Source organism: Accipiter gentilis, chromosome 7, assembly GCF_929443795.1.
Source record: "Accipiter gentilis chromosome 7, bAccGen1.1, whole genome shotgun sequence".
Classification (NCBI taxonomy): Eukaryota; Metazoa; Chordata; class Aves; order Accipitriformes; family Accipitridae; genus Astur; species Astur gentilis.
The window spans coordinates 10,000,357-10,016,156 of record NC_064886.1 but is presented as its reverse complement, the minus strand read 5'-3'; the positions used below and the strand labels follow the sequence as shown (position 1 = coordinate 10,016,156).

At 50.7% G+C, this 15,800-nt stretch overlaps 1 protein-coding gene across 4 annotated transcripts in view; it reads left to right on the top strand.

The window, feature by feature from the left end:
- The window catches only part of CSNK2A2 (casein kinase 2 alpha 2), a 28,207-nt gene extending 12,729 nt beyond the window's left edge, over positions 1–15,478 (top strand). Inside the window, exons 5-12 of one of the 4 annotated variants that reach the window (XM_049805831.1) lie at positions 6,098–6,157; positions 8,351–8,434; positions 9,598–9,708; positions 9,919–10,020; positions 10,348–10,448; positions 11,139–11,287; positions 11,489–11,582; positions 15,074–15,478. In XM_049805831.1, coding sequence (XP_049661788.1) covers positions 6,098–6,157; positions 8,351–8,434; positions 9,598–9,708; positions 9,919–10,020; positions 10,348–10,448; positions 11,139–11,287; positions 11,489–11,565 — 684 coding nt within the window. In that variant the 3' untranslated portion in view covers positions 11,566–11,582; positions 15,074–15,478. Of the gene's footprint in view, positions 1–6,097; positions 6,158–8,350; positions 8,435–9,597; positions 9,709–9,918; positions 10,021–10,347; positions 10,449–11,138; positions 11,288–11,488; positions 13,013–15,073 lie in introns of those variants that run through there. The other 3 variants (XM_049805830.1, XM_049805833.1, XM_049805834.1) reach the window with 3 other exon arrangements.
- Positions 15,479–15,800: the final 322 nt, after the last annotated feature.

Here is a 15,800-nt window from a genome sequence, read left to right as displayed (position 1 = left end):
CTTTCCCCATGTAAATCACAAATCTGTAAATGGGCTCTAGACGAGAAGGAATAAAAAGCTTGTGTGCTGAATCTCCTCCCAACTTTGAGGAGGAAGTTCAACAGGTTAGATATTCCCCTCTCAATTTAGTAATTACTGTAGTGCTATATATTCAGCCCAAGTTAATCCCTGTGCTGTGATGCTCTATTAACAGCAGTGCAGTTGATGGAGCAGGTGACACCAATTTGTGCTGGAATCCTTCAGACCTGGGAACTGTGGGGTGGCAGAGGCTGGAGAGCATGTCTCTCACTGCTGGTGGGCCTGGCAGCGGGGGACTGTGCAGTCTTGAATACATCTTAAGAGCTTTTCTGCTTGCCTGAGGCTGCAGCATATTCCCTGGCTCTTCTGATTTCTGGGTTGCTCCAAGTGGCATTATTCCTTCCCAAAATGGGGGTCCTTCTGAGTGCAGCTACGACTGCCTGTGCTACTGAAATGCTTCTGGCTGGCAGCAGTGAGCTGATACACAAAAGGGATATATAATTAGCAACCACGCCTATTTTAATGGTATCTTTGCTTCCCCCATGTGAATCTTTACCCTAAGTCATTAAGTCAGTGGTGGAGAATTAATTGAGCAGTTGCCATTAGAAAGCCAGCAGTCATCCCCTCCTGCACTGTTCAGAGATCTCTTTTGTTCCATATTATGGGACAGTCTTTTTTTTTTCTTCTTGTCTGTGCTGGAGCCTTATGTAGGTATACGCTTTGTAGGATGCAGCTTCAGCAGATACATCAAACACCCAGAGAAGGACTCTGGGTTGGTGATAGTGGAGAGGAGGCAGTTTGTCAGCTGGCCCACGGACCATCTCACCTGCAGTCCTGCACGCTGCGAGGCGGCATGCGTTGTTTCTGTCCCTCTGGGGTTGGTCTGGCGAGAAGAATCCTGCTAGGTGGGACCCTGTGCATAGCCAAAGCTACAGCCATGCTGACAGTGGTAGTCTAGCACTATTTCATCTCATGTAGAGACTTACTGCAGAGGCTAGTATAATAGTAACTTGCAGCAGTGTCTGCCCTGACAGCTCTGGGAGGGGAGGCAAGTGTTGCCTCCATCAAGTAAACAGCCATGAGAGGAGTGCTATGTTGTGACCTTTCAGGGATAATTAAAGTAGGCTTGGTTTGTCTGGGATTCATTGACATCAACTGGGCTGTTCCAGTGCTACATGTATGTTGGGAACATGCCTCTGTGCTGCTTCTGATGATCCAGGGACTCTTCATAAGGCTGATCCTGGAAGTTCTTAACTTTCTATTTAGAGATTTTATTTATTTATTTATTTTTATTTTTAATATATGGCTTGAGATAAAAAAGATTGCTAGGGCAGCAGCACACCTTGCTGAGGATTGCTTTGTATGTCTCCTAGTCAAAATGTGATTACACCACTCTGTCGTGTCCTTAGAGGAAAAAATTATCATCAAAGATGTCATCCAGTAGCTGAAATAAGTTCATGAAGTGGAGCATTAAGTGGTAACTTGAGGCTGGTGGCTGATAGAGACTCTTAACTGAGAAATGCAGAGCCTGGAGTACATGGTAGGTCAGCTGTCTCAGCCGTGCTGAGAGCTGTCACAGGCGCCATTGCAGCTGGTAAGGCAACATTGGTCTGGCCACAGCAGAAGTAACAGTGCTCAGCTCTGACTGGTGCATTAGAAACATAACTATATCAGTTTGCAGCAGATATTTCTAGACTCCTAGGAGAAAGCCTGGCTCCTCAAGGAAGTCCAGATTCAGAGCTGTACAAGTCCAAGACAGAAAGTATTGATGCTTTTGGTGCTGATGGGTACAAGGCAGGAATAACTTGTCTGGGGAATGCAAGTGCGTCCCCCCAGGGCATGCAGTATGGCTGTTGTGTTCAGAGCTTATTTGTAACTTCAATTTCACTAGTTATATATGGGGTGTATGGGTTATTTGAGCTACACTCCCATGAGCTCTGCTGCCTGTTTGGGTAAGTTCTTGGCGCTCTAGCTAGCTGGCAGATTACAGAGCTGCTGCTACTCACAGGTACCTGTGGATATCCTCTTCTATACAGAGGCTCCCAAGCTGTCTCTTCCCTTGCTCCCTGTCTCTTCTCTTGGCCCTTGCCAAGCAGAAAGCACGCAGAGTAGATAAGACCACTTGTGTTGGAGGTCCTGGCTTGCACTATGCCTCTATACCTGAAGCAGCTGGAGAGCACCCAGTCATTGTCCCATCTGCTCCACAGTCCTGATCTTCCCGGACAGCCAAATTCTGCTGGAGTTAAGTGCCACATGAGCTAATCCTGGTGACAGGGACCTCTTCTTTTTGTTTTGAGGGGGCTGCTGCTGATCTGCCCATCTCTACATTGACTTCTGGATTCAGCAGTACTGATGAGTACCATGCATCTCACTGGCAAATTGCCTTCAGGGTGTGTGAGGGGGTTCCCAGGGTAGCAGGTGGTTGCTGACTGCTTTACAGGATTGTGTTTTTCTCTGTCCTGTTGTCAGTAGTTGCTCACAAGCTTAGATGTCTCCTCAGTTGCCTCCTGTCTGGCTGTTTCTTTCCTTCAATATTATTATTTTTTGCTTAATGTTAATACTTTCACCCCTTTGCCCATTCAAATGGCAGGACACTATTCATGTCCGTGCACCCATTAAAATGGCTGCTGGGTTTCCTCAGCTCTCTGTGCATGGGCAAAAGCTGCAGTTCTGTGGGGCCTAAGCCACGGCTATGGATGATTCCAGATCAGAAGCGCAAGCTTGTATTCCACACAGTTTGGCTATTTTTAAATGACAGTATAAACAGGAGACTTGGGTGATACCTCCCTAGAGCTGATTACATTTTCTTAAATTACCTGGCTGGGTCCCTTCTGAAAGCCATGGCTGTGTACTCACAGGGATGATGGGTTGGAACTAGACTAAATGCATATTCTGCTGTGTGAGGATGGCTGCTTGTGTATGGGGCTAGTGTTTCTCTTCAGACCTGCTGTATTACTTGTCATCTGTGAGCACTCAAGCTACCCACAGTCATTTGCCTTCAGAGCCATGCAGTCAATTGAGTAACCATCAGTGAAATTAAATGTCTTTTGCTAATTGGTTTCAAACTAGAAATGAGATGCCTGTCCTTCAACCACTGTCAACTGTCACATATTTTGTGTAGTCCATGAGTGTACCTGGTACTGTGCCTTACATTGCCCCAAAGAGGCAAATCCCTCAGGAAAGAAGGGGTCAAAGCCGGGTCTCCAGGAGCAGTGCTGGGTTGGGTTTGCTCTTTCATTCTTAAAACACGCTAGCAGGTTTGCAGCTGAAGAAGAGGAGATGGTCAAGATCGGTGACCAATGAAAGGTTGCTTCAGGATGTTCAGCCTGTTCAGTTGTGGGGACAGCAGGCTTTTGAGTCAAATCTTCCACTTTGCCCGCACCTCAGTGAATTTTCAGGCCAAATTGCTGTAAGGGAAGTGTGTGCATGGATTTTATGCTTGTACATCCGAGGTTAGTTTAAAAAATAGTTGTTGCCCTGCAAAGGTGATGCAGAAATGTGAAAGATTCTCCTCCCTTGCACGTCTGCTGAGGCCGGGATGCTTTGGGAACTGTTGCCTTTTCTTTTGCTGCTGCCTGCTCTGCACCCCAAAGCAGCATCTCTCTCCTCTGACAGTTCCTTGCAGCCACCCTGTTGCTTTGCAGATGCTGCTTCCTGCACGTAGCCAGCTGTGTTGCTCACTCAAGGGAGAAGAATAAGCATTTAACTCATGTCAGCCCCAAGGAGAGGGGAAGCATGTCTCTGCCTCCTCAGGCACTAACATGATTAGTTTACGATTGGTTACGTGATGTGTGCCAAAATATCACTGAAAGCTGGAGAGGGGTAGAGACTGCCTGGGGGTGAGTTTGGCCTTTCCTTGTGCTCTGTATGGAGAAAGGAGACCAGCCCAGCCTCTAAGGCCTTGTGCGATCCTGAGTGCTGACAAGTAGCTGAGCAGATGTTTGAGCGGGGTCCGAGTGATCCCCACAGTGATGTTTCCGATAGTTTTACTCGAAAGAGCCAGCTGTAACAGCAGAGCATGGGACATGTCTGTAAAGGAGGTGTCTGCTTTCCCCTGCTAGGCTGGCCAAAGGGGATTTGGAGCTCACTATCAAAGCCTTCTTGGGGCAGCTGCTGTGCAGGACCCACTTGCAGTGGAAACCTCTGCTCTGTCCTTCAAAGCCTTCTGTGTTCACTGGCTGCCTGCAAGTGGGGCTGAGTCCCTGCAGGGACTGTTCCCCGCAGCAAGCAGAGCCTGGGTGCTGCTAGCCACACTGTTGGCCTTGGCACAGTGAGAGGGTCAGTGGTGCTGGGTTTCACAGACAGCTCTTCTAGGGAATTCTGTTGAAAACTGGCTGCCCAACAGTTGCCTCTGCTGAAGGCTATGTGTCGGAGCAGCGACACAATCATGGGCTTGAGAAGAATAGCACTGGTGACCTCCCTTCCATCCCCTTACTGCTTACAGGCAGCGAGAGGCAGAGGAGCCAGGAAATGGGGAAAATGGGGTCTGGCTTTGTTCTGCCACTGCCTCTCCTGCCCTCCTCCTTCCCCAGGTGCATTGATGTTGCCAGGTGAAGTTGAACAGGGTAGTGATTCCCAGAAAGACATGTTTTAAGCATCTCTGTCCCCACACAGTGTTTGTTACCTAAGCAAACCATTTAAACAAGCTCCCAGAAGGGCTCAGCTGTCCTCTGCTGGCCCTGGGTCATGCATCAGAGCCATGCACAACCGAGTCAGGAAATCTATCCCTGCTGTAGCTTGTAGCTATGTCTTTTTTTGCTCCCTGCTCACTTGTCTGCTTCAGTGGGTTGCTCCGAAGTGTTAGGATCATCCCAGCTCATGAGAATACAATGCAGCTTGTCTCCCAGAGGCCGTTAAAGCTCTGCATCTGTAAGTGACACTTGTATGTCGTCAGATGATTTCCCAGAGCAGTATTAGGGGTGGTGGGGCTGTTTGGAACTGGCCTTAAGTAAGGTAGGATCCTGAGGATCTCAGCATCGGCCTGTAGGGGATCTGGGGCCAGAGCTGCTTTCTTGGAATGTGAATTTCAATCCCTCACTCTGGGATTTTTCCTGAAGCTGCCAAGTGGTGCCTGTGATGAGCAGCTGGCTCTAGTGCTGATGCAATCAGTGATTTGACTGAGCTGTGAGATGATCCTTGTTTGCTAGAAAGGGCAGAGGGGTCTGGTCCTACTGCTGCCCTGTGAATGTCCTTCCTTGCCCTGTCCTGGCGTCTTGCCTAGCTTTCCCAGGACAAGAGCACAGCCCAACAGGGTTGGGATGGCACCGCTGCCAATGACAGATATAAAGCAGAAGGCAAATTTGGGGCCAGTTGTGTCCTGGCGTGGGAGCAGCAGGATGATGAGTTCTCCAGTGATGGTGTGGGTGGCATGGTGCAGGTTAAAGTGCACCCTGGATCTTTGTCACTTCTGCATGAGTAGCTGCAGAAGGATGCAGAGGAGAGAGGGTGTCAAACGTGTGCTGGCAACAAGCACTTCACTGAGACTCCGAGCTGTGCTCTCCTTGGCCCCACAAACATTTCTGTGCTGTTGATTTCCATTAGCCTTTATCCTGGGATAGAGGGGAGCCTCTGTGGCTCTGAGGCTGTGTCTACCCTTTGTGCTTCTCCGACCCTGTGCTCCTTTAGGTTAATGTTTTCCTCTCCCTGCCCCACCTTGAGCACTTGGAAACCTTGCCCAGGTACTCCCACACTGCCTGCTCTGAATGCTGTTGTGAAGTCACCGTGATGACTTTGCATGTGAACAGAGAGTCAAGATCATCTGTGCCAAGTCCAGCATGCTCTGAAGGGCTTGCTGCCTGTCTCCTGCTGGAAAGAAGTCATGACAGGTCTGAATGATCCCAGTAGCATTTCACAGAAGCTCTTGTGTCCTTTCTAGATTTCCTAGCATGTAGCCCTGGCAGGTCTGAGACCAGGACAGCCCTCAGGAGTGGCAGCATTCGCAGGGGATCTGGAATAAGATCAGTGATTGGAGGCAGGTGGGGTGCAGGAAACAAGACTAATCCAAATCTGGAGTATTTATTTTTGTTTCTCTTTTTTTTTTTTTTTTTTTTTTTCCCCTTCCTCCCCAAATCTGTTTCAGCAACTGTACCAGATCCTGACAGACTTTGATATTCGGTTTTATATGTATGAGCTGCTGAAGGTGAGTGGTATTGCATATGGCAGTTGAGATGGGGAGACCAGGAATGAGAGAGGCAGTAGTGGGGCTCATGGGGCAGCGCTACTAAGCGGTTACTTCTCTCGTGTTCAATGCAGAACCCATGTCTCATAACCTGGGAAGGTTTGGGAACAGATCTGGTTACCTGGCTTGTTGCTGTGAGGTATTACAGCCAAACTGGGGACCTTTGGTCACCTCCAAAGAGTCTCTGATTCTCCAGGGTCTGTTCTTTTCATGAAGCATTTGTGATTGTTAGCAGCCAGGTAGGGCTGTTCTTGGTCTCTCTCTGTGTCTAGCACCATTGGGCTGCTATGAGGAAAATCAACTCCCTCCCAGCCAGACCCAGCACAAACACTGAGAGGCATTTGCAAGGCTGGGGAACTGGGGACTCTTTAGCATGCTAGGGAGAGTGGAAGAGAGGGATTGCCAACTCCAGGCTTTCTTCTGCTGCAGTATTCAAATGCAGCCCCAGAAGGTGACTTCTGCCCACTTGGTCTTAGACCCATGTCTCTGGGTGGGGGATGTAGGACACTTTAAGAACAAGCTGGCCAGCTTGGTGCCCTGTGCTCACAGAACCCCGTGGATGTGGTCTTGGGGAATGAAGCTTCTGCTTCTGCTGGTTGTTATATGTTGATATAACACTGGTATTTTCCTTTGAGACCTCCCAGCCAAAGCTTTCCCTGCCCCTCTGACAACAGGCAAGGAGTGCCCTAAATACCTCCTCTTAACTAGCCTAGCTTGCACCTCCCCATGGAAATGCTCATGGAGCCATATGGCAGATCTGTGAGATCTGCTGCGCTCCCTCTCTGGGGTCTCTGGCTGCAGGACACGGGAGGCAGCAGGGCATTAGGGAAAGCTTACAGGTTTTGGCTGATGCCAGGGCTGTTCTGTGCTGAACTGCTGGAGCAGCAGCTTGGCTGTGTCAGGTCCTAGCAGGGTCTCGGGACTTCTGGGCTGGCACTTTGCAGGTCCTCTGCCTCTGGAAATGAGTGGGACAGGCTAGGGAAAGTCCTTTGTGCTCCAGGACTTGGTGACTGCAAGACACTTCCTGAAATAGATCTAGTGGGCTTGAGGGAGGCTTTCTTCTCTGCACCCCCAAGCTTGCTGCACCTGTCTGCAAGGGAAAGACCTTCCTACTGAAAGGTGGAGGGAGCCTGAGGCAGCCCAGGATTAGGGTGGGAGGAGTGAAGAGATTTAGATGATCCAGCCTTGGGACAAGCAAGACACTAGAACAGCGTCATCCCTTGAAGCAGTTTGTCCAACCTGTTATAGATCTCCTGTACTGGAGATCCCAGGACCACCATTTGCTGTGGCTCCTGTTGGTTGTGAGGCCATGTGTCATTGCAGGGATGTTCCCTGAGGTCTTGCTGTGATGGAAGCTGTTGCCTCCTATGCTTCCTGCTGCGGCAGGGTCCCAAGGGCAGTGTTACTTCCCTGGCACTGATGTTTTGGACATTGAATGACTGCAGGCTGTACCCTCCTTCCGTGCTGCTGGAGATCTCGGAGCATCTGATAGATGTTGATGGATGGATCTCCCTCCCCCTTGGAGATGAGAAAACAACATTCTCACCCTCTTGCTTAAGGGAACAGCTGCGTGGGGGGGCGAGTGGTGCAAGGTCACGGAGCTGGAGAGCTTATGTGTGCTCCTGCCTTCAAGCTTTAAGCAGCATCGTCCTCCCTTGTGTGCTATGACTTGCCTTTTGTAAGTGCAGGTTTGGCTTAAATGAGCAGGGCAGAGGTGACTTTCTGGCTTAAGCGTGTTCTGGGACACAGGGGGAAAGCTGCACTGGAAGGCCATAAAAACTGTATGCATGTAAGAATCATCCCCTCCTGGGGAAGAGAGCGTGACCTAGGAAGCACAGGGCTACCCAGGTTGGAGCACTGGGCTTGCCACCAGGTGGGACGCCTCTCTGCATCATGTTCTTCAAAGACTGTGCAAGGAACATGGTTCCAGGACCCGTGGCTGCAGTAGAACATGAGATCAATACAGTCTTCTTGCCAGCTTGTCACTTCATCACATGCGGCATAAGAACTGAAAATGCCAGTTTCTTGTGCCAGGGTTGCAGCATCTCCTCATGAGCGGGGCACTCTTGCTCCTGGCTGAGAACTGTCTGTTTCATTGTTAATGCTGTGCCTGTGGTTACAGACATGTCTAATGTATGTGCATGTGTCTGCCAGGCCCTGGATTACTGTCACAGCATGGGGATCATGCACAGGGACGTCAAACCCCACAACGTCATGATAGACCACCAACAGAAAAAGGTACTGTGGCACCAGGGCTTAGAAGCAGGGTTTTTCCAGGGAAACTTGAAACTCTGCCACCTCCGTACCCATATACTGGGCAGCTGTACTTACCCCTTTAACTTTTCTTTACCGGCTCCCCTCCACTTGTGCCTGCATCAGGAGATGGCCAAAGTCCCACTGGGGAGCACTGCAGTGAAAGTCCATGGCTTGGAGGTTGTTCTTCCCACCAGCCAACCATGCTGGGTTTCTTTGCTGAGAGGAGCAAGTCTGGGCCGTTAACCTCCACCTGGGGAGGTTGTGGCAGTAGGGTGCAAAGGCCCTGGGCAGAGGAAGGGTGGCCTTGTCCAAAATACAGGTGGATATTTTTTTCCTAGGGAACATAAGGTCCTCCTGTAGTATGGTCTGCTTGTCCTACAGTGCCTTCCTCACTTCTGGGGCATGCTAGTTAGATCACAGGAAACGTTTGTACCAGCTTGCTACCATGGAAATGGACAGCACAGGGAGCTTCCCCACCCCGTCATGGTACTTGTACCTCATCGGGTGCTGTGTGTACCTGTTTCCCCAGGGACCTGAGATTTGCAACAGTGAATTAGTTGCTGGTCCACAGGTCCCTCCCTGTCAATCAGCTGTGGCTGTACAGGCAAGGCAAGGTTTATAAGGAGGGGGAAATCTCTTACTAGACCTGCTGTCCTTCAGTAACTTGGCAGGTTGTCCATCCCTGCAGTGGCGGAGGAGATGGTCTGCCTTGCAGGATGTGATAGGTCTCTCTCCTACCTCATTTCCTGCTCTCAGCGCCCAGTTAAAATCAACACTGCCTTTGGCCCAGTCCCTCTAAACAGCAGGATAAGACAGCTGGCTTTTGCCTGTTCCCTAGTATGCAGTGACTTGTCTGCTGTGGCTGGTTGTGCTGGTAAAGAGCCAGTTGCCCAGCAGTAACAGTGTGCTTGGACTGAGGAGGCAGAGGAGTTCTCTAAGCTGGGCTTTGCCCCACCAGCTGGTGATAGGAGGAAGGGAAGAGCCTGACCAGAGCACTGCTGAGAGCATCTGCTGTCCTCGGAGTGCCTTCCTGCATGCCAGGCTCCGTGCTTGCATCACAGGATTGAGAGGTTTGGCCAACGTGGCTTCACCTAACCGGCTCATACTGAGGCTTCTGACTCTGTGTCTCTTTATCGCATGTTCAGCTGCGGCTCATAGACTGGGGTCTGGCCGAATTCTACCATCCAGCTCAGGAATACAATGTCCGTGTGGCCTCTAGGTACTTCAAAGGACCGGAGCTCCTTGTGGACTACCAAGTAAGAGTCTGCCGCCTCCTTGCTAACCAGTGATACCACTTGTGGTTGCACTTTGGCCACCTTTGGGTTGTCTGGTTTTGCCTGCCAGGACATTGCCTGGGTTGGAAAGAGGCTGGCTGTGATGTGAAAAGGCTGAGATTGCCTGTGCGGTTGGGGAACCCGGTTGTGGTGAGCATGCCTTTTTTGACAGCTTCTCCTTTTTCCCCTCAGATGTATGACTACAGCTTAGACATGTGGAGTTTAGGCTGTATGCTGGCAAGCATGATCTTCCGAAAGGAGCCCTTCTTCCATGGCCAGGACAATTATGACCAAGTAAAGACTTTGCTACCTGGCTTATTTCATCAGATGTTTGTCACTACCTCATCTCTGTGTGGATAATGGGGAGGTTCTGGGGATTGGACCACCAGGCTGGGAAGGTGGTCCAACTTGCTACATGCTTAGTTAAGCCATCTGGATTATGCTTCACTGCCTTGTGTAGGAGACTTGTTTTCTGCACATGTTGCAAAAACAAGTTTCAAGGGAGATATTCCTTCCACCTGGGATGTTTCCAGAAGGAGACCTCTTAGATTTGGGCAGCTCTGCCTGTGCAAAAGTGTTGGCCTGCTCTTCTGCTGTCTCTCAACATGTCTTTTGTTCCAGCTGGTTCGCATCGCAAAGGTCCTGGGCACAGATGAGCTGTATGGCTATCTCAAGAAGTACCACATAGAACTGGACCCGCACTTCAATGATATCCTGGGCCAGTAAGTGGAGAAGTGAAAAGCTGCCTTTTTTCCTTGTAACACAGAGAGGGAGATAAACTGATGTCCATCCCCTTGAAGGACTCTAAGCAAAGGCCTGCTTTAATCTTCTGGGTTGCAATGCTGCTTGCAGGACTCCTGTCTGGCTGCTCATGTCATCTCAGGAGGTCACTGAAGTGCTGGCTCTTTCCTTTTGCCTCTCCCATGATCCACAAGCCATCCCCTGTTCCTTCCTTCTCCTGCTTGTTGACATCCTAGAAGTGCAGATGTAGACAGTGGAGTTGAGTGTGGGCTGAGGGGCTCAAAATCTCCCAGCTGAGATTTCTGAAAAGGAAGAGAGGTGGATGGGATAGTGAGGACAGCTTTTGTGAGGCTTGCTGGCAAGCCAGAGCACTTCTGGTCCCAAGGGTGTCACCCTGTCTGCTGCATGCTGTTGTCTAGTCCCTGTAGACAGAAGGGAATGTGCAATATTGTGCCTTTCCCAGGCATAGGACATTCACACAATTGTGTACCTAAAGAAGAGGGTTTTCCCCCTTCAGTAAGTGCTTGCTGAGCAGTAGCTTGTGCAAGGAAGAGCTGTAGGCAGTGTCTGTCACAGCCATCTCTTCTCAGAAGTGGATAGTGATTCCTCCAGGACCTCTGGGTACTGCTCTGCTGGTGACAGCTGGGTGGTGACAGCTGGTCCCTTTGCAGGCATTCCCGGAAGCGCTGGGAGAACTTCATCCACAGTGAGAACAGACACCTGGTCAGTCCTGAAGTCCTAGACCTCCTGGACAAGCTCCTGCGATATGACCATCAACAAAGGCTGACCGCCAAGGAGGCGATGGAGCACCCCTATTTCTGTGAGTCTATGGAGAAGCTGGGGCCAGCTGGGATGGAGAGGAGTCTTGGGTTATGGGGGAAAATTTCGGCTCCCCATTCTGCAAAAGCTTTAGCAGCTCTCTGGGTTTTGAGGGCAGTTTCTCTAGAAGGGTTTGCCAGGGTGGAGCTTTCGCTTCACTAAATGCTGTTTCCCCTTCCTGCCTGATCTGTGTCTCCTGCAGATCCAGTGGTGAAGGAGCAGTCCCAGCCCAGCTCAGAAAATGCTGTGCTCTCCAGTGGCCTGACAACAGCACGATGAAGACTGGAAAACGACGGGTAATTCAAGATGTTTACAAATAAAAGCAAAACCTTCGGTCACACAGTGAAGGGAAAAGAACCAAGGACCCCCCCTCCTTCCCCTCCCCTTTATACTCGGCAGAAATCTAACCTTGGGGGGGGTCATACACCTCAGTTCCTCTCTGGTGGTTGTGGTTAATGTAACTCTAACCCTGTGGTACCAAAGCCCTGGGCAAATGGTCTTGCAAGAGCTAAACACGTAGTGATATCCCCAGGGCTCAACACAACTGATTCTGGTTCACATCTCTATGGATCCTTCTCTTCCTTCTCAGTCCAGCCTTCCCCGCCACACCAGTGGGGACAAATTGGTTGTTCCACCATCAGCCCTTAGCATGCCTCTTTTTAAACATGCCTTTCTGACTTGTAGACTCTGGACAAACCAAATTCAGGCTGGGGGTCAGCAGCTGCAACTCTGTTTTGAGGTCCAAGTCCTACTGCTCACTCTGGGCTTGAATTTGGCCCTTGAATTCCAGTTTCAATTGCAAATGCCGGGGCAGTTGGGGGGAGGGGGGAGGTTCAACAAAAAGCAGCCCACAAACCCAGCAGTATCTCAGGATTGGTTTGGAGCATTAAAACGAAGGTACTGATCCGAGTTGCTGGGGAGAAGTGAAATTCCCCCCTCCAGCTGTGTTTGACAAAGGCTCGCTCTGAGAAGAAACTCAATAGACCTGCTTTGGAAACTTGTGAATGTGAGGGTTGCTCTTGTGGCAGGACAGGGGAGGGACTATCCAGACTTTCCCACCAAGCTCAGGAAAGTCAGTGTTGCAAGACTTCTTGTGATAGGTGTGCAACCACGTACCTCATGACGTGGCTCCCATGAGAATTCGTGCCAGACGCAGACTTGTGCCAGAGCACAGCTCTGGAGCGGTTCAATCCAGCACCGCAGGATGGAGGAGTGGAGAAGAGGCCAGGGAGGAGAGCACAGAGAGGGGGAAGGATCAGCAAACAGCAGTGTGGTCTGTCGGGGAGGGGGCTGTGCAGCTACTGATCCAGGACTTGGGATCCCACGCAGTGTTTTAACAAAGTCCGCCAGTTGTTGAATTCTGGGGTGCCGATCCTGTTGTGGGGGGTGGGGGGTTCGTCTTGTGGGTTCTTTCATCAGATCCCTCGATGGCTTTATAGCCCCACAATTCACAGTTGCCTCCTCTACTTGTTCTGTGTGTAACTTCATCAAGTGGTTCTGGTGACACTCAAACCTAGAAGCTGGAGATAGTGTTTTCCCACCAGCACCTAAACACAGAATTTCCTTCTGCGGCATTGTCGAAATAGTTAATTTTTTATAAGGTTGCAATGTTTCTATTTGAAACATCTGTTTACATTCCATATTCCAATAAAGTTCTATTGGCATCGATAGCAGGTCAATCCATTTGTATAATTCACTGAAACCAATAAATATCTATACGTCTGAATGTCTGCCGTCTCAAATCTATGGGATAGCCAGAAAGAGTGAGAGCTGAAGGCATTGCCTCCTTGAGGATGTCGGGTTGGCTCTTCTGGCCCCTCTTGCCAGAGTATTTTGGGATCTCTTAGTCTTTGGTTGCAGATCTTTATGCTGTCAGCCCTGAGAGTTTCACTGTGGCAGATTGTCTCTGCTTCCACGGGGCTGCAGAGGAGGTGCAAGGTTTTGGGTACAGCGTGGGAGTTGGCTGTTGTGGTACAGTGGACTCAGCTGGTGCCTGTCATACTGGTCTCTGTTATGTGGCTGGTCAGACACAAAGTCACCCATGCATGGCTGGAAGTTGGGGATTCTCCATGTCTGTACCCCCATGCTTGTCTCCTCTCAGCCTGGGTGGATGGCTTTTTCTAAAGATGTGCTGAGCCGGGAGTAGCTCTTCTTTCCTCCCACCCTGGGATGCAACCGGTGCATGAGCTCAGTTACCAGTGTCTGGGCTGAGGAGCTGTCATCTGTGGTGTGGCTACCAAGCCACAGGGCCCTCGCTAACATTAACTCTTCTGTAGATGCTGCTGAAGGCTTTGGTGAGTGTTTCCAGCCCTTTGTCCTTTCATCTGCCTGACCTACAGGCTGCCTGGCCTGAGAAGTGGGGGGGGAGGTCTCTTGTGCTCTTAAGCTGTGCTAATACCAGCGGGGTTGGTTTGGGGTTTTAATATCAATTTCTGAACTGATTTAAAACATGTATTGAATTGCTCCATTGAGAAGAAGCAGGAGTGAATGTTTCTCATGGCCTGTCCAAGTTGCTATGGGGGAAACTTGGCCATTTTCCAGCTCTTGTGTGTTGGCATTCCCAGCTTCTGGAGAGCCAAGGCAGAAGAGGTGTGGGGCAGAAGAACAAGTTCAATGTAGGAATTCTGATAGGTGAAAAACATTGATTGTTGTATATGTGTGCTTGACAATGTCCAAACCTGATGGCAGGGTTTCAAGGTGGTGCTTTGGGAAGTATCAGTTCTGTAAACCTGAGTCAGAAATTCTTTCCTGGTACCCTCAAGCAGAGGAAGAGAGACGCTTTTCCCAGCGAGTGAAATGGGTAAATGGCTTTCCCTGGTTGCAGTAACCAGAGAGGCTGGAACAACCTGCCCTGTATCTCCCCACATCCCTACCCCAGCTCTAGGGTAGGATGAGCTGTGACAGATTGATCCAGGAGGGAAACACAGCAGGTGAGGAAGTGTAGCCTGGGAGCAAGGAGGGTGTGGAGTCTCCTGATTCTGGGGTAGTGTGGATGCTTGGCTGCAGCTTGGGCCAGTTCCTCTCTGCACCCATCAGCCCTTCCAGTGCCCAGAGCAGGAAACCCTGCTCTCCTCTGGACTTTAGCAAAGTGTCGTCCTGCCTGTAGGGACAGCCAGGAGCTGGAGAAGACGGTGTCTTGTCCTTAGGAAAGATGAGTCTGGGGAACACGCATCTTCATATGCTTTCTCCTGGAGAAAGTTGGGAGGGTCCTGGTGCATGTCCTGGCCTTTCAGGTGGCCTGGGCCCAGCTTTCTAGCAGAGGTAGAGCGCAGGTTTGGCCGAGTGCCTTGTAAGTGGAAAGGCTCAAAACGAGAACCACGGCAGCCATTGAGGGATGCAGTAGGAGAGGGATGTGGTAAGCAACTTCCCCAGCTTGTCCGTGCCTGTTAAAAATGTGCTGTGGCATGACGGGAGCCTTTAGCAGGACTAGAGGAGATGTTTGCAGCAGTGGAGGGAGACTTAACACAGGAGGTTGGGGAGAAAAAAGTCCAAACTTCTGTCTGGCTGCCTGGAGAAGTGCTGCTTTGCTGGACTGTGTCTCTCCCTTGCCTTGCTCAGCCCTGCCTTCCCCTCTCACCCTGCCACCCCTTCCAAAGCAGGCTGAGGATCACCCCCTGCCCCACAGCCAGACGTGTATGGAGGGTGCAGCCAGGCCTGGCTGGGAGTGGGGTGGCAGGACATGGGGCAGCATGCCCAGCCATCTCCTCTTCACCTGGGGCTGAAGGAGCTGTGTATCGAGCTGGTGGTGCCCCATGACGCTCACTTCCCTCCTCCCATCTCTCCTCAGGTCTGATGCTGTTGCTCCCAATTTTCCATAAGCAGAATGAGAACCAAATCAAACGTCCTATCAGCGCGTGTAGAGTGACGGCGGGCAGACTGCGCAGCACAGGCAGGGCTGAGAGTGGGGCAGCACTCCTGGCTGGATGGCACTCGCCTCTTTATGACCACAGCCCTTCCCTCTAAGTGTTAAAGGTTCTTCTGCCTTTGGTTCCTTGTTGAGCTCTTCCTGACCCAGAAAGCGTGGAAATGTGAAGGGTGTGCAAAACAGTTGGTTAGTTGTTCCTTCCCCCGTTCTGGCTCTTCCCCCCCAACCTCTGACGGACCACACTTAGCCAGCTTGCGCCTGTCTCTGCCAGAGCGTGGGCATGGCAGGGGGTACACTAACATGATGGACAGTTCTATATTATAATTAAAAGAATTCTATATTGTTGAATAAAAGTTTTAAAAGAAGTATACGAAGAAGAGTATTCAGTGGGAGGGGAGCTATGGGGCAGGACCAGCCACACTGGAGTATGCTGGCAGTGTGAGCTGTGCCCTGCTAGGACAAGCTGGGCGAGGAGAGCAGGAGGAACTAGTACAAAATCACTGTGGGCACAGGCAAAGGAGCCGCTTGTCACCTTTGGAGGTGTCCCTCCTTAGGCCCCCATACTGTTCTGGAGATGCCTGCCTGGGTGGTGGCCTGAGTGCTAATGCTGGTACCTGCTCTTCCCAGCCCATGGGGCTTGGGCACGGCT